The sequence below is a fragment of the Opisthorchis viverrini genome (assembly GCF_000715545.1).
Source record: "Opisthorchis viverrini unplaced genomic scaffold opera_v5_579, whole genome shotgun sequence".
NCBI lineage: Eukaryota > Metazoa > Platyhelminthes > Trematoda > Opisthorchiida > Opisthorchiidae > Opisthorchis > Opisthorchis viverrini.
Genome location: NW_008752244.1, coordinates 38,519 through 63,155, shown reverse-complemented (window position 1 = coordinate 63,155; position 24,637 = coordinate 38,519). Strand labels below are relative to the sequence as shown.

The 24,637-nt window shown below is 44.0% G+C and overlaps 1 protein-coding gene across 1 annotated transcript in view; it reads right to left on the bottom strand.

The window, feature by feature from the left end:
• Positions 1-1,881: 1,881 nt before the first annotated feature.
• The window catches only part of T265_11784 (hypothetical protein), a gene marked incomplete at both ends in the record, with an annotated part of 56,478 nt that continues 33,722 nt past the window's right edge, over positions 1,882-24,637 (bottom strand). The window contains 4 exons of the mRNA XM_009178544.1: positions 1,882-2,655; positions 16,612-16,831; positions 19,183-19,587; positions 23,090-23,544. Coding sequence (XP_009176808.1) covers positions 2,276-2,655; positions 16,612-16,831; positions 19,183-19,587; positions 23,090-23,544 — 1,460 coding nt within the window. The remainder of the gene's footprint in view (positions 2,656-16,611; positions 16,832-19,182; positions 19,588-23,089; positions 23,545-24,637) is intronic.

Here is a 24,637-nt window from a genome sequence, read left to right as displayed (position 1 = left end):
CTACAGACCTCCTCAATTAAATTAAAGTAGAATATCAATGGATTACTCATTCAGTGGAAGAATTCTGTATGCTTCATGTTCCCTCATTGAAAGGAGTTGTTTCAGCATCAGCTGAGTGGACCATGCACAACAATACTTCCTGGAAACCAAACCAAAGGTTTAACTTAGATTAAACTTGGATATGAGGTATGAACATCATCGGGGCAAACCGTTCACAAAATAGCTTTTGTCTGAATGGTTCCCTTAGATTTTAGCCACCGAGTGTCCACAGAAGTTCGTTTTTAGAAGAGCAACCAGGCAGTACAAACCAACAGGACATTGAGGGCTTTTGGACGATCATTTGGTTAATTGCATTTGCTCAAACCTTAAGTCAAGCTTCACTATGGTCTTCAGAGACTTACATCACACAGTCACCGAACTAGAGGGACACCAGTGGGTCACAGTGTTTCAGCTATAAAGTCTACACCAACATTCCTGCACCTGAATTTCTGTTCAGTGAGGATAAAAAGAATAATGGAATGAAAGACCAACGTCGGAACAGATGGTTCAGTCGGTTCACTGAGGTTACATTTTTTTATTCCAGATGGCAATGAGTGAGAGAGCGAAGCAGCGAAATCAACAGCGTTGATGCAAGATCACCACTGATATCTTGATATTGCCATATCTATCAGTATCACTAGCCTCTGGTTAGTATATGTGCTGGTTACGCATCCGGAACGACGAGAGTTACCAACGCGACTAACTTGATTGGCAAGGACTTTCATCTTTCGCTGGGAAGTCTTGAACTGACTGCCCCGGGTCAGCCCCATCTGTTACACGGCTGGGCAAATAGAGCTCTGAGAGACCATCTGTATGTAATTATACTGATAATGTCTGCATAGACTTCGTAGAAACGGCTGAACAAATATGGTGATGGTGCCGACGCTACCTACATCAAACTGTGCAAAGGCTCTTCATCAATGATGCCCGCGCAAAATCACCCTTGGGGATTTGAACGGATTACTGTGATTCTCTTCTGGTCGTGTATCACCTACCTGCATTGTAACACCTTAACTCATATCGTGACGAACTCTCTGTAAAGCGGTGCATCATACTGCAACTGTCCTATTTGTTTTACTTTAGTTGACCAGCAGGCATCGAGTGCACTATGAGCAAACTTGAAAGCAACGGATCTTTGGAAGGCGGCAGCTAGATACCCAAGTCCCATTGACCAGTTTCAGTGGTGGCGGTTAGCGAATCCCTTCTTCATCTTCGTAAAGTGGACAAATATACTTTACTGCAAGCATCTTGCTACGTAATGGTCTCAAATGAAAAAAACTGGGTGTTCGTAGCACACCGACAGTACGAATGATAAACTGAGTAGGAAAGAGCAACGATGAATAAGATGGATGTCTCATTGCCTGTAGATTTTGATATACAGTTGTTATTGCACGGCAAATACTTCAGTGAAATGTTCGGGTGACGCAACTTACCGGCTAAATAATCAAATCCATGTAGGAATACGAACAGCCTAGGTGCATTTTTTGTAATTAGGTCAGGCGGTTTACAAGCATGCGACTCCATCTTATCGAAATGACAGAAAGTGAAACCTGCAACTCCAGACAGGCTATCAGCTGTTTACGCGTTTGATTTGCCTCCAAACAGTCAACTGAAGATGAATCAACCGAAAGTCATTCGGTTCATCTCGATCCATTGGCTCATCATAATTGCAACCCCCTTACTGGCTAGTTAAATTGTAGACTCTCCGAAATCCTGGAACTGGCAGTTAGGACGGTTGTTTTGCTTTTCTAATGAAACAATAATGACGTCATTGATATCTTCCTAAATAGCCCACATTTACGTTCTAGACGGTTCAGAACGAATAGAATCAATGGTTCTTATCGTGTATGTAAAAGGGTAGAAAATTCAGGAGGTTCCTTATGTCTGGAAACTTGCTATGATACAAATGAGGGAAATAAACAAGCCGACGATAGAAATTTCCACAGTTCGGGTGGAAAAATGTGCGACAAATTGACACAGCACGGGAGGTTGGTGGACCGTAGTAAACGCATCGAACAGGGTGGGATTCGGTTGGGGATAAATGCGATTTTGAGCAGAATGACAGAATTCGGTGTTCATACAAACTAAGCAAGTGCGTGCCGAAATAATTAGTGAAAACCAATGGAAATCTGATACAGTGGGTCAATAGTACAAAAAACTTCGTTACCTACAATCAGAACTTTACAGAGAAGTTATCACAAATGGGTCACTGTTCATTGTTTCATGGGTGAAATGGCTAGTGTGCATTGGTGATCGTCGAGGAACCGCTTTGTACATGGCAGCGATATTGACCTCTGGCAACTGTGACATTTGGAGTTGGTGCTGTTGTCGAATGGTTTCGATTTCCGGGACGGCGTACTTCGAGCTGGTCGGATATTCGTTGCAAATTCTTTCGAATTCTGAGTGCGGTCAGACGACTGTCTGGATTTGCTGCCCAGCACTCTGGAAGTAGGGCGGCAAAATGACGTAAGACCATTCTGTTCAGTTCTGTCAATTCCACACGTGAAGGTTTTGTATCACTCTGAACCATCTGGTCTGGGTACATACGTGAGCCTTTGAGCGAGGAAGCGCCAGAAGAAGAAGACTCACCAAACGCGGGTTTCACAGGAACATCCGCTGAAACAGCAATTGGTGACAAGCAGATGAGGATCGAATGAAATATGGCGCGAATAAATTTTCAAATAAATTTTGAGAGGGTCGCAAAACGATGTGTAGAAATACGGTTTGTGGTAGGAGCTGCAAGCTAGTTAATGACCAGAGGGAATGATTAGCACGATGCTACAAAGAGGTAACCAAAGGGTCACCAAAACAAAAGAGGGACCAGAAAGCTTTTTCAAATGCTACCGTCTACCACATCTCAGTTCATGAAACTAGATTTGCTATATGAAGCGAAAATAAGTAAATTGCATAGGTTAGAATCAGTTAACATCCTTGCCGGCAGTTGAGAAAAGCAAATAGGTCGTAAGTAGACTCACTTGTAAGAGGAGTCTCTACACTGTTTTCAAGTATGTACTCAACGAAGGGTGCGGAATGAAGGTCCGCAACGCCCATGCTGCTCGTGTGCCCAATCGTAATCGACAGGCGCTATCAGGAATCACTAAATACACACACGCCATTAGATGTACGCCTTTCGTTTAACCGTCAGTCAAAATTTGCCAGGCGTATACCGTGCCATATGCTGTCCAAGGAGTGAATGACAGTCAGAGCATGCTGGACCGTGTAACTTGGACTAATCCACGTTTTGAAGCGGGTGGGGTAAGACGAGACATGTCAAGGTACACCCTGTCTCATTGTAAGGTACAGTTGCTGACTGACCGTGAGCTACTGGTAAAACAGTTATCAGTGACAGCGCAAATAGAGACAGCAGTTCCCACGTGTAAAACTAGCACTGCCAGCGGAGCCTAGTAACACTAGACGAGGAAACGGACAGCTGTTCAGACGATTAAAACCAAATATCAACAAATGAAACTTTTATGGATATGGGGCGGTTTGAAAGCGATGGGAGCAGGCCGGCTTCCGAAAAACCGGAGGGTAACAAGGGCGGAACTGCAAGCGCACACAAAAAGAATGCGGCCACATGCACAAAAGGAGCTGGAAGGCGGATACGAAGCGATGTCGGCTGTCGGCATTTCGGATAAGATAAGGATGATGGAGAGTGAATCAGCAAAGCAAAACCGTCTATTTCGTTCCGTAATTATCTGTCTCTTGTATGGTGAACAGATAAGTAGGGCGCAATCGGCTTTAAGATGGAAGCTTGCTTTTGGTGGCACTCGCATTCTTCATCATGGGACCATCGTCACTGTCCAAAGCACCAAGTGGTCAGGCTCACCACCAGGTACAAGATGCCGAAACAACAAGGCAATTTCATGCCACGCGATTGTGTTGGAGTGTCTACTGATTAATGCTTTTTTTAACTGACTGCTTCACGGAGGGCCATTTGTGACCTTGATACCTACACTTTCAAATCAGGTGGGGCCGAGCTTCAACAAAACATGTTCACCACAAGCTTCAATCAACCGTTCCAATCCAGATCACTATGCGACTTGACGTGGTCAGCTGAACTCCCCCAGTCAGGATGGTACTATTACAGGTGCTATATATAGTAAAATTCATCTATCTGCGTTGCTAAGCGCAAAACATTCTCAAATCCTCCGCGAAATGGCTGAATATTTAAAGAATTTGATTGGTTCTCTTGCAGAATTGAGAGGAAAAAGCCTGGGTGTCTTAACCAACAACCAAACACTCGCAGTGTTGCGCTCCCATATTTCGGAAGCAAGTAGTCGTTTGTGGAAGCTGTATGGCCAGTGTATTTGATCCTCCTAGGTTCGCGCAACTTGCCACATTTCGCTTCACACCGGATCGATTCGGGTACGCGAATGAGTGAAATGCAGTAAATCGCAATGGAGAAGAGGAGCACAGTAAGCTGGGTTGCAAAGATCATATGGGGAATTCAATGTGGTTGCTGTTGTTTGATGCAACAATGTTGCAGCTGTTCATGAATGAGCGGGTCCACGGAAGTAGACAACGAAACAAATTCCCTCTGAAACGTTCGACGGATTTCCATGTGCAATCCAAAGTTAGACGGCCTGTGTATTTCGAAACGCTAGGTATAGTCAACAGCTTACTCCTACAAATAAAGGTTAACACACTGCACACGTCAGATCAGCTTGCTCTGATTCGGAATATTGTGTGCATCGGCAATACATACAACTACTTACAACGGTCCCTTTCACTTTGCCCGCCTCAAAACATACACGTTCATAGTAATCAGTAGTAGTTTCACAGAACTGGTCCCTAGATTCGAGTTAGATTATCTTGGCTGCCGCTCAAAGAGCCCTCCTCGACTGGGACACCAACTTCCGAATGGTTTGGTCAGATATTTACATACACTGAAGGCGTGGTCAGATAAGGCGAGATAAGGCCAAATCTCGCTGAAACCAAACAGCCTTTATTCGATTCGTCTCCTCCGGCTGTGGAATTACGGCAAAAGTGATCTTTGTCGGGAATTGATCTATTGATCTCTCATTGATACTAGCTCAGGCACATAACCAAATGCAGTATTGTGTCTTCACACTTGTCACGTTATTATGTATGCCCAACGCGCTTACGAGGGAACGCAGTCTGGTCATTAGGAGTGCTTGGTCTAGAGTACCTGTGCAGAAGAACTATTGAGCATTACAGTTCTAAGTATGTCAGATCCATCGGTGGCATGTGCACCATCGAAAAATGACGAGTTCAAGTGCCCTGAAGGATTTAAATGAAGCTCTAAAAGTTACTTTCAGATAACTGCGGTCATCAGTGACAAGCACCTTACCTACTTTATCATGGAGCACCTGCGCACTCAACCTTGGAAGGATAGGCATTACACTTCCTAGCACACTCGCTAGCACCCGTCCAGTACATAAGTTCCGTATCACTTGGGGAAAGCACGAAGGCTGAGATACTGTCCGGTTACCCAAGCCTAGATAGCCAACTCACCAACTAATTTTGTGGCTGCGGACTAAGCGAAGCCTCCTGAAACACAAAAACGATTAGATAAATAAAACGGCTATTTCTACGTTAACTGAAAATTTACATGTCATATCATTTGTCAGTTGATCTGACAGCTAGGAAAGCCAGCCTTCCGGGAAGAATGACCCTTACAGACATACGGCTATTTGATGTTGCCGTGTGTACCGGTCAGGCGATTCCAAAATTCTTTTTGGTTTTGACGACAAAATACCTGATCAAGAAACTAAGTTAGTCCCAAGTTTAAAGATAAAAGGCTTGAAACTACTTGAGTTATTTTTGTTTCCACGTCGGTGAATAGGATGGAAAACCAAGCGCGAAAAACTTGTCAAGTTTCTTAACTATTCTGCTGCAAATGCGGTGACTGGTGCGAATCATCATAACTGAGCACTCAACTTTGCTCCATACAAATCACGAGCTGTTAGAAGGTTGCTCATTATTCTGAATACACCCCGAGACGTTGTCATCTGGTTCCTACAGATATATTGCACCGATATTTCGCCAAAAAAGTCGATAGCGTACCTGCTCTGCGAGGGCCGAGCACCATCGGTAATCGAACTGAACTGATGCGTAGACTTATTGGTGTCGTGACCGTGCCTCCATGTATGACCAACTTTCAGATTAACCCGTAAATGCTGCGTAAAGGAGAATGTGACAAGAGTCTCCTAGATGTTTAATGTCAGCTAAAGCTGTGGCTGCATACATCGTTTTTTTACTAGTACAGACACATTGACCGTGCTTAGCTGTCTAAACAGCTGCCAATGGGTTAGACCACTGAGTTTCCCTCAGTATTCCAAAGTACGCACGCAGCAAGCACGCGATACAGAGTACAGTCACTGACCCACAGTTTACACCATAGTGGTCGTGCTACCGTCCATGTTTGTAGCTTCGTGGGTCTTTTGGCCCAACAGCGTTAGCTCACTGAAAGCGTTAGCTATCGGACACTTCGTAGCAGAATTGGGGGTGTTCACAGGCGAGCACAGTGTTGCTTCTGGGTAGCGTTCATCGACGATTTTTATTGAAAGGGTGGTGTATTTGTGGAGCAATAAGATGCGATAATGCATCGTGTTCTAACAAGTGGGTTCGGGTTATCTAGATCATGCTAAAGCTGAGATACCCAGACCCATATATAAAATGCAAGCGTTCAAGACAGTACAGTCGAAATGGCGGAAATAAAGAGGCGCAGGCAGCCATTGGATACGTCCCACTTATCTTCCGAAAAAAATTTAAGCGTTTCTCAAAAAGAATAGAAAATCACAAAGCTCTAGCTGAATTTAGTTCAACGAATGAAACCGGTTAGGCTGCTATGTAACCTTAGACAAGCTTTGGGCAGTACTGTGGTAACCTTCCAACCTTCAAAGTATGGGACAGGGTGAAATAGTAGTGATAGAAAGAAATAAAAAAGGTGCATTGGAAAGCAAGTGTTTGTCAGTCGAAAACCAGTACTTTCAAAACGGTGTAGGAAACAAATTTTTTTAAAAAATCCTTCCGTTTTAACACTTTTTTGGTGTTTAGCTGGCATGCTACCCGAAGGAACCACGAAGGCTGTTATACTGTCAGCCCAAGCCTAGACAGGATAAGTCGAGATGCACAGGTCACGTTCGAACTACGGACGCACTACAACCATTGAGCCATCTCGCCCTTATAAGAGGTTCACAAGGTGCCATAAAGACATTGTTTTTCCCTGTTTGGCGGAGAGCGTCACAACCTACTCTGGGGCATGATATCCCCAACTAACCTTCAATACATCCGCACTGGTAGCACCAAGATGGTGTCAGCTGCATTAAGTACACGGTCGATCAGCATGCCTGGAAAACTGGCCATGTTTATTTATTCGTCAGATGAATAGGTGCGCTGACGACCTGGTCATCAATCTGACGATGAAGTTTCTTCCCGACACACGATGACGGCAATGATGCAGGTTAGGCATTTTACTTCACATTCTCCAGAAGTCCGAGTCGTCCGAATTCGCCAGCCTTAGTCGGACTGGGTCGCTTTATTCGAGCACTTAGGCATACATGTGATCAAATTCATAAGGTTGACGAAAATCTATCTGATACGCTGCTGGTATGACTTCACTCCTTCCAATTGGGAGCTTAAAAGAAAATTCTGAGTCCAGAGTGTTCCGTCGACTTCATTAACACAGAGAAGCATAAAAGTTCTGTGTGGATGAGCCAGAAAATGAAACTTCTCGAAAAGGCTAGCTCTACTTGGTTGAATTACCAGCATGCGCTTCTGGAGTGAATCTACTTCCCCTCCTATTATATCAGTTTTGATCATGTTCGGAAAAACCATATGAGTAAAACCCGACGCGATACACAGCGTTTGGCCGATTCGGCTGCCTGAGCGCCACTCGGGAAATGGACCACTCAAGTCACATGTTTGCCGCATGCAGCTACCCTCCTGCGTTAATATGACCTTCACGGGACCCTGAAATGTAGAGATGATATACAGATAGGTGACCCGTTAAACGGAATCGACTACCAGGCTGAACTGATGTCATCCAAACGGAGGCAGATGGGATGTGACTATCTGTTGTAGACGGAAGCTGGGCCTCCGAGTAAATGAATTTGGAGAAGGAAACTTCGTTCAAATTTAAAGGAAAACGTGTTCAAACGACGTCCCACATATTCGCAGTCCTTTAAATTTATTACCATTTTTATAGGGATCCAGTTTGTCGAATAAAATCTCCGACGGAATGAAAGGTATATTTTTCCAACTATTCTATTGCCATGTTTTCAAAACGTCTCATAACCATACACCAAGTAATCCCTCTGAATACTGAGGTTTGATATTCGTTAGATCTTTCAGAGGTACCAATACTTTTTATAAAACTTTCGGAGTTTTAATTCGGGTTACCTTATTTTCATGAGGAGTTTCCAATACGACAATCCACATGCTTGTAAAAACACTTCCGGACCGCAGGATGGTTTATTCAGTGCTTGAAACAAGGTTTTATCTGAACTTGCAGGTTTCCGCAAGGTTATGAGTGAGACACCTAATATAATAAATCAGTCAATCTCTTCGTTTGCCTTTATTGCTGGTAGCAAAAGGTGCATCAGGAATTTCAAGGGAGAACTCGAAAAGGGAGCGAGCAGTAACCTCTTTGTTAATATTTCTAACGTTCTCATAAGAGCACTATCAGTTAGGTGCGTGTGCATCGACTATTCCCTCCTATTCGTGACGTTATCGGTCAATCTACTGTATTGATTACGGCCTGGTCAATCCAATGGCATTTCATTTTACGGCTTATGCAGGTTCACCCTATAACAAGGCCATGAATGGCTAACCCCAGGATAAGGTAAGGCCCGTAGCACGCTGGCGACGCTCCCTCCAGACTTAGAAATTGGGGAATCCATGAAGCTTATGGAGAACAGACCCATGAAGCTTATTGGATTGTGACCGAATGGCTATGTTGGCTGTAGAGTCGGGTTACGGTTGACGGAATTGGTTAGTTAGAATTAGCCGGAAAGTGGGCCTAATTTACTGCCGCACGCATCACAAACATCGAGGCCTTTTATATTACACACCCTCAGGATTATTCCACCGATAAACCTCTGACATATTTAAGAATGATGTGAAATTTACAAACTGCTTTTTAAAAAGTTGTCCAACTCTATCAGAACACGCTGCTTGCTCAATTTAGGCTCCTACTCCTAATTACGTAGCACCCCTGCGGTGTGCTTAATTATCTGGAATTTTGGTTGAAGAACGCACGTTTGTTTTACATTCGTACGTCAAACGTATATTAGATCGAACTTGCAACTACACTAGAATGTTATTTTATTCTGGCAGAATAAAACATAGTCATCGTTGGGAAATGCAGGATAGAGTGAGGCAGGGTGCTAATATGACAAGTCGTGACAATTGTGATAGCCCAGTTTACAAACAGGTAGTGGTTAGGTGGTTGAAAAACCGACGTTTGTTTTGCGGTTGCATGCTGTGCGTATAGTGTATGGAATGGAATCTGATAGCTGGTGTACGCAACCAGTGTATGGTGCAAGTAAATTGCTTCGAGGGAGAGGAAGAAGGTCTAATATCAATATTCAAAATGGCGTAGTTATCATCTCTGCGAATTAGCGTGAATCGTCGTGCGAGATAAACAGCGTCGGTTGTACGCAGGACCGAAGGGAGTAACCAAGACTCAGCAACTGAACTGAAATCCTAAACAAAATGGGGGAACCCAATTCGCTTCCATACCGAGAGAACTGATAGAATGACATAGACTGGGCTTCCAGGCCTCTGGAAATGGTAGAATCTGTTTCCAACTACAGTGTCTTTCAAAAAAAAACTTGCACGCATCACCGGTGACAGTATATAAGCCGTCAGTCCCAGCCGTATCCCAAGGAGTGGTTTGGAAGTCCGAGTGTCCCATGTGGGAGGAAAGAGCTGCATTTCAGTAGGCTTTACCAGAGAGAGATTTTAACTGAAAAACAGTGCAGCACAGCTTTCCGTTGGGGTCGTCTTGGCCTCCCAGACTGTTCTTTTTTTTGACCGTTGAAAACTGCCTTACTTTCCACACGGTATCAGTGAAGCATAGCTGATTGGATTTTCTCAACAGGCCGTCTCATAAAATATATGAGATCTCATGATTGGGCACAGCGGCTAGGTGACATAAGGTCCGACTGGACAGACTGTTTTGGTGTGTCGGCTTTGGGTTTTGAACTATGCTAGTTACTCAGTTGCTGAGGTGCAGTCACATCTGCACCAAAAATCACTGTTCGTTTGTCCTCTAGTTAGATGGCTGTTTATCCGTTCTAATGGTCAGAAGGCACGAAATCTAACAAGCCTACGTCACTGGGGGGCAGATCCTACCTTTGTACTACAGTTTCGTTCCAGATAAGCCCTCGGCTTTGCCTAGGTGAGTGGCTTGCTTGTGACGGAGCTCGCCAGGTTAGCGCAAAAACCCGAGTGTTCCCTGTGAGATAACGGAGTAGCACTGTGCAGTTGGGAAGTGGATGGGTAGACGCAATTTTAGATTCAAGGGTAATCTGAATCCAACAGGTTCATGCTCAGACTAACTACCATGGCCCCACGTTATCCAACGTCATTCAGTTTGTCATCGTGATTTTAACCCGGAAAGCTTGGACGCAAGAGACCACCGATTCAACTCATAAACCAGCCTCCTCGTGGTGTGTAAGGAGTAGATTTCGCAACCAACACCCAACCCGGTGCCAAAAATAATGACATTAGCCTGTTCACGTCCCCTTAGAACTAACACCGTCTCACCTGCAAAAATCTACCTTGCATCAATCAGAGTGGACAAGATTAATCGTTGCCAGGTTCGCAGCACCCATACTGCATTCAAACTACTCAAATTACTGCTTCAATACCAAGGAATATACATGCCCATTGAGGCGAAAGTAAACTGGAGACCTCTTAGTGGAATTCAAGAAAAGCTTTACTTTTGCTTAACAGAATAGAGTGGCACTAGAGTTTACACAGAAATGAACTGTAGGTGGATAAGGTGAGCAGTGCTCTTCCGGAATATCGTTTGGTTTCACGTCGCTTGTCTCAGTAGGCTCATTTTGTTCTACAGTAACTATACCCATATCAAGCCAAAACCCATGGGCGTCAGTTACACTCTTGTCCTTGGATTTCATTGATCCAGCAAGAAGGGGAACCTGTGCATGCTGGGAACATCTAAATAACCACATCTGAACAGCCGTAGGTGCTCCAATCTGAAAGGTGTGATCGGTTTGCCAGACCGCCATAGCGGCAGTGTAATAAATCTCCTGATTGTGGCGATCGGACTTCCATTTGAAGGAGCCGGGTTCGTATCCTCGCTCAACAATCTTGAAATTGGCTTTCGATTTACGTTTTGAACATTGTACACACATTAATAAAAATCGCCTGACGCAACACCTCGTGGAATGGCTCAGCTTGACCAAATCATCTGCATGCTCTGAATCCGAGTAAAAACTCTCGCACTTATTTTTCTCGTTCACCATTGGAGTAAGTGCTTTTAGTGGACACATAATGTAACAGCAAACCGACACATGAGTGATACTGTCAGACGCACTCGATGGGTCCCAACCGTAAGGAGTTACTTTTCAGAACTATTCGCATCCTGTCTCGTTAGTAATCAGTAACTTTAAAGTTGTTTTATTATGTAAAAAAACAATCAGTATGATTCGACTCTGAATGGGGTCAAGTCAAAACATTTGTCTTACGCACACTCACCTCCACAAGTAAGTTACACATGCATAATCTGAACAAGTCTGTATATGTGAACCTAAGGAATTTACCGTCTTTTTTAGGATTTTTCTCATAAAACCTTCTAGCACACGCATTCAAACTGAAACATCTTGTCGAAAGGGTGTACGGCACCGCTAACCCGTCAGTGAGATTGACAGATCTAACACACTGATTAGTAGAACCCAGAAAATTGTCACTCCAAAATCCTCGCCGTGTTAAACCCAATCAAAAGCAGTTCTATAGGTAATCTCACACGAACCTAACCCACCTAAAGGATAGGGTCAACAATAAGTCAAGTAAATACATGGCAAATCTGGAGAGGAGCAGCATACATGGGTCTGGCGAAACGCCTCTGTCAAGACGCGTCTACTTGCTGTCATTGTATGACCTACTCAGTCGTCCTGGATTGAAAGTGTGGTGAAGCTAGCTGACATTTGCTGTCTTGAAATTCATGGGTGATTTTTTTTCCTGAGTATACGATCTAAAACTAGCCCCTGAGGCTGAAGACATCATTTCTTGAGTCACAGCGCCAATGTCTTTCCTACATGATCTTCGGTTGGAACAAGTGTTTGGGAGTGTCCTATCCGTGACAGTTCTCTTAGAATGAATTGCTGGTCTGAAGTTCACGAGATGCTTGCCGCGAAGATAAAGGCGTTTGAACAATGAACAGGAGTCACACGGGGCCGTGTGAGCACAAACAAGCACACATGAATAAATTCACACACACACACACGAAGCATGTGACCGTTTTGCTAAAAACAGGTGCCTTGGAATCAATAATGCATCGTCTGATGTGTGCATTGGTTGAAGTTAAAATGGTTCACGACTCTTCATCGAATCAGCCGATTCGCTACTGTGATAGTCTGGTCAACCTAAGAGGCTTTCCAAAATCTGAAGGCTGAAGAAAGAACAAGTCCTGCATCAGTACCGACATACTAGTTCCACAGAGTGGTGCTTAGGGAAATCCAGTTCGCAAAAATTCTAGTAGAAGCTGCTTGTCATGCCACGTAGTTGTTCACCAGATGCGTGCTCAAGACCACTAAGCGAAAGAAACAACAAAGCATTGCTTTGTAATGCTCGTCCATCTCTTCAGCTTCTTCTTCAATGGTGGAAGCATCATTTCACGGTTGACACGTGTTTACTTGACCAAATTTTACCGAAAATAGCAATCTGATTGTGGCTCTTGGTAAGAAGGCCTGACGCCGACACCCTGAGTGGTGAAACCAGTTCGCGATCCATCCTCGATATGCCTCATCCTCCTTGTCACACCTTGGCTAAATGGCTAGTCAGTCTGTTACAACTAATTCACAATCCCCAATTTCTGCTTTGCTACTTTCACACCGAAACGAGTTTTCCAAACAGAATGGATGGGAGGGCTTAGGATCCTAGAATTAACCTTGTTAAGGTTCACTAGCAATATATTTATTTGTTCACGATAGGCTGAGGAATAAACCTCATTGAGAGACAAGGACCTTGACATATAACCAATTAAGTGACCAAGTAAAACAACTGGGAGTTCAAGAATGTGTGTTAAGGTTTGAGGAGACTCCTCTCTTGGTTTGCGTCTCCTCTTACGAATCCCAGATTCGTGGATGCCAGTTAGATTTTTCAAGGTCGAAACCAAGTGAATTCCGCAGTGAACGAACTGAATGGTAGGGTATGTGTATTGGACAAAACTTTCAGGTTCGGTTTACACCGATTCGCAGACATGTCCTCTAGCACTCCACCATGTTTGCCATGTCAAACTGGGCTTCGGAAGAGATGTACTTTGAATTCCTCAATGAGTCCGGAAAGAACCGATCTAAGCAACTTAACTTTTCTAGTTATGGCGCCAGCCCTTGAAAGGTAAAAGTTGGTCAACTTTCCCGAACATCTCAGACATATACATTGCATCCTGTTGCACAATCTTGCTTGCAGATATGGGTAGCTCTGGGGATTGTAAGATTGTCCTGCCCCTTTACTGGCACCATTTCTCCGTTTAACTCAAAACAAAACGGAGGGATATTCGACTCGACTTTTGTTCACCTTATCTGAACGGTGTTGGTACTCGGGACTTTGTGGTTGGTTCCTCCAACGATTTAAACAACGACTCAGCAAGTGTCTCTGATGTATCGACCCCTGTTGAGGCAATCCAGTCAGCTGGCGTCATGGACGTTCGAAGCCTGCCGGATTGACTAATATTTGTGGATAGTTCTGGGGACACATGAAGGACTGTTCGGAAGAGACCGATGTGAAGATGGGCAAAAGTGATATATTCAGTTCTTTATGCTGAGTTAGGAGTAGGTGGAATTGACGAGTAGATTACGTGCTGCGAACATCTTGAGTTAACAATGTCCAGTTATCTATAGATGTTTATCCCACCAGGAAATTGATTTTCAGTACACGTAAAAATTTTCCATTTGGTAGAACCTCCGTTAAGCATTCCATTCATGTACGTCATTCATTTTATCTGGGTCTGGCTTTCGAGATCACTTCTGATGCCCATAATCATGAGTATAAAAAGGTGAAGGTCACTTAAGTGGCATTCCACCAAGATCCCCGAGGTTACTGATCAGCTGAATGTTGAATGGGTACATACCGGCTACAGTACACAAACTGCTTAGCTCAGAGAGAAACGTGCTGCGGATTAACATCGACCTCATTTGATACGATGCAGGATGCTTTTTAGATCAATTATAAGCACCCCGCCTTGCACATAACCGCACGTGACTCTCTCGTCGGTGGGAACATTCTGGTACTATCTAACGTCACCATACATCTAATTGACACATCCACATGAAGTCTTTTCCGCATCAACCAACACTAGTCAATCGTTTGTTCGAATAGGCATGAATCTATTTCCAAAGAGGATTTCAAACTTTGAGTAATTTTTCAGAACGACCATTTATTGCCTCATAAAGAGTATCAGAGTCTGGTAGATCCATTTAGAGAAAGGCTAAATCTGATTAGTTAAAGGGTGACCTGTAAGCAAGAATTTGATCAGAGAGCCATGACACTGTTATGGAGTCATGAACTAGTAATGCATGTGGATATGCGAAGAGATCTGGTTAGCAAAACGAGAGAAGTGTACAATGTCCATGATGGTACCAGAAAAACGTGTATGTTAAACATGGCTACTAGTAAAACCCTTCCCATCATTGGGATTCAAAAGAAACTCTAAAAAATAGTTTAATATCTAAGCAGAACCGATGGCTGAACTTTTGAAATTAAACAGGGCAACAGGTGGATTGTTTACCAAACCTTTCTGAAACGGTGACAACTCAATCGGTTCCAAACGTTTTCCAGTTGGTTGTAAACAGGACATGTTAGGTGGAAATCAGTTGTGTTCAGGCTATTAGACTATTTAAAAGCCAAAGTAAACAATTTTCCAGTCCCAGGCAGTGATACGCCTACTTCATTAGGATATCCTTTTTTTACAGCGTTTGAGCTTTCCGTAACCACAAGATGTGCTTCGTCTGTCCAACATATTTTATGCTTTAAGCATGAGGCGCTCCTTCTAGAAGGTGGTTGGCATTCGACACAGTACAGGCTATGACCACTGGCTCCGTCCACAAAGTAGACACAAATACCAATGACCCCACAACGCGTCCACAAACGCAGTATCCATTTTTGAGACGAACGCCAAGACGGAGAACAATGCACAACAGCAGTGGAGAACAAATGCGTACTTTGTACATTGTCCACTCGGTCAACAATGCCAGCGTATCAATAACACGGACAACGCACAAAAACAACTGCCAGCTAGGTCATCGGTTGTAGACGGATGGTGCTGAAAAGACGCCATCAGGTGTTTGTTGGTGGTAAGTAGTTGAATAGACCCCGTGCATGCTATCGTGTGTCCCATTGACAGGGAGGGAGTGAGGTTATGTGAGTACGTTCATTATTCAGCCTGTCGCCACTCCTGTGCACCGCGATAAGATCCTACCAATAGTGCCTCTAATGGACTTGCATTAGGCTTTGAGTGGAACAGAGTTGAATGGAAGCGATGATCTAGTGGTTCGTACAGAAAAACATTGAAAACATGGTTGTGACTGAACTGAGAAGACCTAGTGAAGTATGCAAAACTGGCATGGCGCCTAAAGCTCATACATAAAACCTGAAGTCTATCTATTATTTTTGGGTCCCAGCCTATTTGGCATTCAACGATATCAGCAGTTTTATTCCTGTTGTTTTTTTCACTCAACAGGTAATACAGCTGTCAAAAGCGTACAAACTATTGGGGTGCGGTCTGAAAAGCCTCAGTAAGTAGGCACTCACGGGCTAAGCTTTTTCATCCTAAACACATCTATCTATACAGTCAGAAGTTGATAACGGGTTTTAGACTGATAAAAGTTGGAATGCATGTGTAGCTGGCCATCACACACTGCGAGTGGCGGTCTTGTGCCAAATCTATCGTCTCATTTCCTGACATACCCAGCAAATAAATCCATTTGCTTTCATTGCACAGATTTGGCCAGTGAATCCAACGCCTGGATCTCATTCCATCATTCTCCTTGTTCTTGTTGAAACACGGTGTAGCACCTAAGACTGCTACAATCCGACGCACGTTTCTGAACCGAACTAATCTATTCATATGCTTTGATAGTATTTGTGCATTCCCCACTCAGTTTTCAACCATCAGTCGTGCGTGGATGGCGATGATCAACAAAAGTTAAACAGTTGTGTAGTACTCATCAGCTTCTCAGCACATATTGATATAGCTTTATAGGGTATTTCAGCGTATTAAATGGTCCGATACACAGCTAAACGAAACGTTTGTTTAATTGAGACCGGTCTTGCATCAAAAAATCACTGAATAACCCTATCCCCAAACCAGTTTGATAAAAATGAATTTGCAGACAAGGCCTAATGCTCAGCTGAACTTACTGTGACCATTTGGTATGGGAGTAGGAGACGATAAGTGTGCCAGGGAGTGAATCAATGCCGAATGTGTTCTGGTTACGGGGTCCTCCTGGCCTTTCGCATGCGTTTCCACATTGAAGTAGACATTGTGCAGTTCATTTTCCATAATAGAAGGAAGTCGCGGTCTCAGGTTTTGCTCGCAGACCAGGTAAAACATTGACTGTAAATCCGGTTCATTTGCTGACTATATCCATTGAAACGAAGAAACATACATTATGTTTACAAAAAATATAAAGATTTTCGAGAGCTAGTTAATGAGAACACTCTGTCGTCACCAGGACGATAGGCCCGGATAACAAAAAATTCTGCTGTACAATTCTGCGCGTGTTCCCTTCCTAAAACTCCCAATTCAAAGCTACCCATCAACGGCTGGGGAATGCGCATTTTGTCGCTCATTTGTCGGATGTGCAAATAATCCGATCCGCTGCCCAGACCAAAACGCTGTTTCCCTATAAGCTCTGGCACAATCAGTGCATGGAATTGTGCCTTTCTCAATTTCCAAATAGGCAATAGTAGTATGCATTCTTATAACTACTGTTATTCGGCCTTGATTGATCCGCGTATATAGCCACTGCACTTCTCAAGGCGCACTAAGGAAACATTCATCTAGTCTAAAAATCCAGTTGTAAACAGAACATCAAACGCGTTCTCTGAGTGGATCCAGGTGTACGTTATTCGATGGAAAATTATGATTTAAGTTAAGTCGGACGTATGGGACGAAAATTGGACCAACATGCACTTTTTTACTGGGAAAAACCTGAAGACACTGACAAACTAGTGGGATCGCAAATTTAGGAAGATGCCTCAACTAAGGCATCATCATTGTTTTCACGCGTATGGGGGTGCATGCTATCCAACAAATCCGTAAGGTGGCAAGGCTCCGAACTGGTGGCGTGGAAGCATAATAACTGGGATGTATGCATCAGGTCAGTGTTTATGATCTATACGTATTGTTCAGATTCAAAACTAGTGGCTAGCGCGTGGTTAAACGGTACTAAGTGTCGCAGCACCGGACGTTACTCCAAACCGTGAGAATTCTCCAGTTAGTTCAACCTCCCTACCACATAGTCATCTCGGAAAACTGCTATGCATAACGTCCTCTCATCAATTTCGTCTGGCCATATTTTCCCATGAGACACCGTTCTCAAGTTTAGGTACATTTCAGTTTTGCACCAAGTGGGTTTAGCATGGTCTTAAAGATAGACCTCCAGCTGATTATAAGGAAGAAACTTTCGAGGTTTATACACCATTCCGCTTCTTGTTGAATTGCCCCTAGTCCATTTAAAAGTTGTTCGTTCGTGCCGTGGGTATTCGTACATTCGTCGGCACAGAGTGAAAACAAACAGCCAAAAGAAGCTCTTTGTGTAGCTATCTCTGTCAAGTCCAATCAAGAGCAGCTTTATGCACCAATGCTGTCTTTGACACGTTGTCGACGGGACCGCATTCGACTACAATGAACGATATCGCGCACACAAACAACGTATGTGGTCGTTCTTTTCCCGTATCAAAACGCCTAATCGATTGGCATCACATTGCTCACCACTGCTGCCAGATGGATGTTCTGACAGCCAAACAAATGACAACAAGCGAAACATTAAATGCGTCCCTTGTCACCATAGATGGTAGTCTGGATAAGAATTCTGTTTCCCTGCTGGCTGGAACAGGTTTCCGCTTAGTTCTATGACACTAGGCGTACGAATGACTCATCGCATGAGAGCTGGAAACTCATTATTAAAGGTATACGAGGAGTACATACTTTGTTGCTTTGTGCATGTTTCCGCACCCTCGGAAGACAGCCAAGTCTGTGAAAGCTTTGATCAATATCCTAACAAAATAGTCAGCTCAAAGATGTTTTTTGTAGTCTTAGAAGTGCTTGTCACATCCGAATTGGGGTAATCGTAGGTTTTTTAAAGAAGTACAATCTTTCAGCGGCGACTACTATCTCCCAACCTGTAGGTTGACATGATTCCTCCATATATTACATCAAATTATGGAACTAATCAGCAGAGGATAGCGAAAGTAGAAGGATGATAGTGAGGAGAAGATTGAGCGAACGGTAACTAGCACCGAATGCAACAGTACCCTTCCACTCCCTGGCCTCATGAATCGGTGTGGAATTGGATTATTAGCTAACCTCATAGATAAGAGGCAGTTCAAACGCCACTTTATCTTGAGAGTTAATTCACTCAGCGGTTTTTACAACATAAGTGTTGCAACTTCTTTACAAGCACGTGACATCTAGTCCACGTAGGCCAACGTAAATCTATAGAGGAAAATGTCGGTAGCTCAGATAGCGTAGGTGGTGGTCGTTGGCTGAGCTGGACACAACCACTAACCCACCGCTACGCACTACTACGCTCCCCAATAACGCACTGATGATGTCACCTCGATTAGTAAGGAAACGTTTGCAATCAAACTGCCCAGCTCAGCGAACAAGCCAGCGACCACCATCAACGTAAATCTGCAAGTTCAGAGCCAATAACTGATGAGTAACAAAACTGTCAAGGTGAGTAGGTTCGTTCGGCAAATACTTACCTTGGTAGAAACAGTCACGTCCAAGATGCTTTCCGAAGACGCATTCGGCAACTCTGATTGTGAGTGTGATGTAGGAGTGCCAATGACGTCCTCCAAAGTGTTGGCGGCAAAATCCATATGGTCACGGTGTAGCCTCCATTCTCTCTGATAGGCTAACTGCTGCAGATCTTCACACAGAACGACTCCACTCTGTGAGGAACTCAACCCAAAATAGTTTTGTGACGCTGCCGGGCTTTTTTCCAAAGGACCAGTGTCAATACTTTCAGTCTGGAATGTGCTTGGATTTGGGCAGTGACTTTGCGGAATGGCCCAGGTAATTAATTCCCACAAAATCAAACTCAGGCTGTAAACATCGGCTCTTTGATATGCTTCGAAGCAGAATGGACTAATGCTGTTGCTGAGTATCTAAAAATGTACGAAAAGTGAAAACATGCGGTCACTGTTAGCAGATTCAGTCCTTGGTGCTTAACAATAAAAAAGAAAGTATCAATTTCGATAAGTCCCTCCAAGCACTGGTCGGTGACACATTTTGGTGAGAGCAGTGGCACATTTGCCCTGAAGTGACACTTGTAATCAAGGAAGAGTTGCGCGTTTCTTTGATGAGATTCCACATATATGTTCAACAGCAAGAGTCTGTGAAATAGCCATGTGTGTCTGAAGAGTTTTCTCAAGAGTCCATTGGGCTTTCATCCGATCTCCATCACACGAAGTTATCGAATTTTCTCTGTCGGTAAGCCTTTGCAGACGGAACCCGAAGAATTAGATATATTGGTGCATTCCATTAGGAAGTAAGATGAAAGTGCACCACTGGCATATTCTTCCCTATCCGAAACCCAGTGGATTCGCTCCAAGTTCGGATTTTAACTGCACTGGAGAACAATTTTATTTGGTTTAGTCGACATGAGTGATAAACCAGTGGCAATAGATTAGATTACTTTAGTTAGACTGCAGAGCAGCAAAACCTTAACAAGCAAGGTCAAGGGGATATCGTTACCACCCTCCGGAAAGTTCGTTTAATTAGGCGAAACGCACTCATTCGTGCGCCACTTTGGTCTTCGCGAGAGACACAAATGAACTCCTTCTGAATCTGTCGTTTTTATGATATACTCCAACTGAACGTGGTGCACGAAGTCCACCTCTTGTCTCGGTACGATATTAGAAATGACGGATGATGATGAGGGAAACCACTTACAAATTTGCTGGAAACTTTCGACAGCCAAGGACCGATTTACCGTTCTTGGGGCTCGTCACCTAGGCGCAGTCTCCTAGTTAAGTCTCCTGTTAAAACAAAACTGGTGTGCAAATGCATATACTTCACGAATTTTGTATCATTTGGGTTCAGGAAGAAAATATTGATGACGGAAACTCAGATACTGCGCCTGTCCGATGAGCCCAAAGAAGGGCGAAACTGGCTGTCGAAGGGTCTTAAGAAAACGTGCGAGTTGTCAGTCAGCTGGCGATGCTGAGTTTGGTATTATTTCCATTGCTTTTTAAACCTGTTTTGCTATAAGAGTACCTAACACCTAAGTTTTCGGCTCGCATATATGTGATCAACAACCTTAAAACTGAGCTGAAACATCTACTGGATTCTGTCATTCACATTTTATTTATTCATTGGCAGTCTATCAGCTTGTTGTTGTATCAACCTCAGGCTCCGACTTGTGGGACTCTCATTCCGAATCCCGAGTGGCAGATGTGCAGATCCTTTAGAATGACCTTGAAACCGACTGTCGATAAAGATGCAGTGGTTGGCAGGGAAGCATCGCAGTAGAGACGGATGCAACCACCGTCAATGAAGCTCTGTCCTCGTTTGAGAGCGCCTTGCACCCTCCAATGTACCGACTCTGATTAAATTAAATGAGGTGTCGAGAGCGAGTCCAATGAACAGACATGTCTGGACATGCCAAGTTGCTTTGCAGGTGTGGGCATCACACATTCACCCAATGCTTAACGTCAAACTGTCTGTATACGAGGTGAAGAAACGTGTGCGAGAATGACGGATTTTCAAACGCTGAGCACAAAAGAAGGACCGCCTATTTTTTAAGACTTACACTGGGACAACGAGCCAGTCTCGTTCTATTTACCGTCGACTTATTCCAAAGCGCAGCAGTTCAAACAGATCCAACCCATGTTCCATTTTTGTCAAGTTTAGACACGCTCGGTTGCTTAAAGAGACCATCCTCGGGTGGACTTCGACCCAGTCAATTTAGGTCGACATTTCGACAATCTGTCCACAGTAAACAGAACTGGAACGTCTTCGTGTTTTTGACGACCATTCTCCAAGAAATTTAGCTCGCTTAGGCTGATTCCAACGAATCCACAGAAGGTATTCGCAACGCTGCGAAGAAATGTGTCCCGCATCAAAAGGCGCGGTGGTTTGGTCAAGTGCTGCGTATACCGAAGCATCACCTTCTGAAAAGAGTGCTGTATCCCGTACCCAATTCAGAGTGGTGCAACAGAAGAGTGGTCAAATTTGACCAAGCATAGGGTTACGAAAGCGATTACGAGAGGCCCAAGCACCGTCTGCGTGGTGCTGCTTCGCTAGAAACGAAACAAGATCTGGCTGCTAACTGATGTCATTGGTGCACAGTCCCTGTAGATATTGCCTGCGTTCGCAATATGCTGGCACTAAATCTCTTGCCTTTCCGTTCTCATTTTTCTCTTTCCATAACTAGGCAATCAGATAAATTACGACGGTACTTTGGAGAATCACCGGTTTTAATTTCTTCAAATAAAGATGTGAAGAATGGAATGTAAACCACAAAATTCGAAACTACGCTCTCATTCAAAATATAAACAAGGACCGGAGATTCGAAGATGAACACAGAAATCACTGCCCACAGGCAACCTTGTCATGTCCAAAAGTTCCGCCTCTGTTTGGGTCAAGCTATACCTTTGTGCTAACAGTTCGACCCAAGTAGCTGGTCAGCTTCAAGTAGACCACCAGAATTACTGCATTATCGATTACGTGAAGTTTCGAATGTTTGTCCATTGCCGAACTCCAGGGATTTTTGTATTCTATTCGGTACAAAATCAGAGTCAGCGCACAATGACTCACTCGTGCAGTTTTGGTCCAATATGATCAAGACAAGGTTTGAGGATATGGTTGGATAGGGGTGAACAAACAATCCGAACAACCAGAGGAAATTTCGAACTGATCTCTGAGACAGATGAACCAGAACAACAATAGCAAAACAGGCAGGCACCAGGCAGAACAACACAATTGGCGCCAGTGTCAAAAGCGCCTGAGCAACGAATAACGCACAACGAATGAATAGCGAACAACGCACGCATTGTACCAGTTTATAAAACCAGTGCTTTTGGAACCGGTTTTTGTCTGTATATGCACCAAAGGTAACTTTGGTTGTGTTAGTTTGCGGACGGGTGGTTGAACAAATGTGTGGAAGGGAGGGGAATGACTGAATAACTTGTCACTTGTCGTTGACAGGGAAACTGGAGCAAAGGCACTAGTTGTTGGAAAAACTAATAAACGGGCTAGCAGGGTTGTTGGTGTGTTTGTGCTCCACCCAGAAACCCATGAATCAACTCAACCGTCCGCCCCTCATTAAGCAGGTAAAGATTGGATCAAAGTTCTCGAGCGCCACCTGAGCAGAACTGTGTCATGTGTATGGAAGGGACAAAGATCAGAGTAACTGATTTGAACAGAAACATTTTTTACATGGGATCAACGCATATGTAACGGAAAACTGAATTTCTCCGCTGCAAAGTTTAATGCATTGCTGAACGTAAAACTCCCAAGGCTTTCTGTATGCTTCTAAGGCCCTAGTTTGATAACCGGGGAGGCGAGTTGGGCTACATCACCTTTTATCGGCCAAAACCTAACAACGGGGGGGGGGGGCATTTCATATCACAAAAAGCAAACAGGAATGAGTGTGGTTCTACTCACCTCGGGTGCCATATAACGAGGGGTGCTTATGTGGATACCTCCGACGGGCCACCAGTCCAACAGTTCGACTTTGTCCAACGTCAGATTTGCGCTGCGTCTTTGAAGTGCCTCAGCTTCAGCAGAGTTAGGTTGCTGTTGAAGTGGTATTCCGGACGGAACAGGTTCACGAATGGGTTCTTCGATCACTACTCCTACGTTGCTTTCCTCGGACACGAAAGGGATGATGCTGGGGATCGTAGATTGGTTTCCTACAACCAGCTGTAGTCGAGGTCGTGAAACATATTGCAAGTACATGTTATTCAGTTCCTCCAATGGTAGGGGTAATGGATTGGGTGCGGCGCGAATAGAAAAGCCGATGTCACCTATACAACATGTCCAGTCTGACTTGACAAAGATATTGGATGGTTTGAGATCTCGGTGTGCCAATCCTGGTTTACCGCGGGTGCCAGCAAATTCTGTGAAACGGAGATCAGAAAATGCAGACTATAAATAACTTGAGCAAGGATATCATCGGTTTGGTCGTCGGCTTGTTCACTGAGTTGGGCAATTTTGTTGCAAAGGTTTCATCACCAATCGAGGTGACACCATCAGTGCGTAGTTGTGCGATGGGTTAGTAGTTGACCATCCAACGACCATCTACGCTACCTGATCTACCGACATTCTCCTCTATATCATCGGTTTATTTGTGTTGATTGATTGGAACAGTTTCAGGTTAATACTTTAGCTGCCAATAAGTCCCCATTAGATAGATCTTCAACCACTGACCTCGTTCCTTACAAAAAGTGTAAAGTAGCGCCTCAAACGGTCCGTGAATCATTTGATAAAATACATACAATCTGAGTAATCTATTCCTTAAATTCTCCCCTTGGAAACGTTCATTCGCCGTTCACTACACAAACCTCCGGAAACATGCGACAAACTCAGTTGATAAGTTGGTTTTAACGGTCCACCGATAAAAAAGCATTGTCAAACGGACATGCTTTTGCTTGTCTATAATGAAATCGGCAAAGACGTTGACTATAAATGTCAGTTGTTGTTTGTTTGTTTGTTGTAAATAGGAATGAGGGAGAAAACGCTTCCATGCTCTATGGAAGAACGAACGGCTAAAGTCAATCGATCAAAAGCGGAATCACTGTCGATATACGCGCCATCCGACTGTAACATTCAAGCCGTCAGCAACCGGTTCGCTTGAACCGGTTCGTAACCGTCACGGATTCCAATGCGCCTGTCCACAAAAGCGCAAACCGATGTAGCATTCTGTTGGTGTGCATGTTACCCATTGGGACCGGTCGAAAGCAACCAGCTAAACCGAGCAAACACACCGACAAAAACACAGGCTGGTTCCCTGGTGTCACTCTCATTGCATATATGGTTTTGGAAAAACTTGTGGAACGAACTATTCGTGCCCCATCACCAGGTGTTACCAAAAGTATCCCGACGTGGATGTCAGCTGATACTCTCAGGGCAACTAAAACAGGTGACTGCGATAATGGACGTCACAACAGCTAATCAAACCGGTCAAAGTTTGTGGGGCGGAAAAGTGGACAA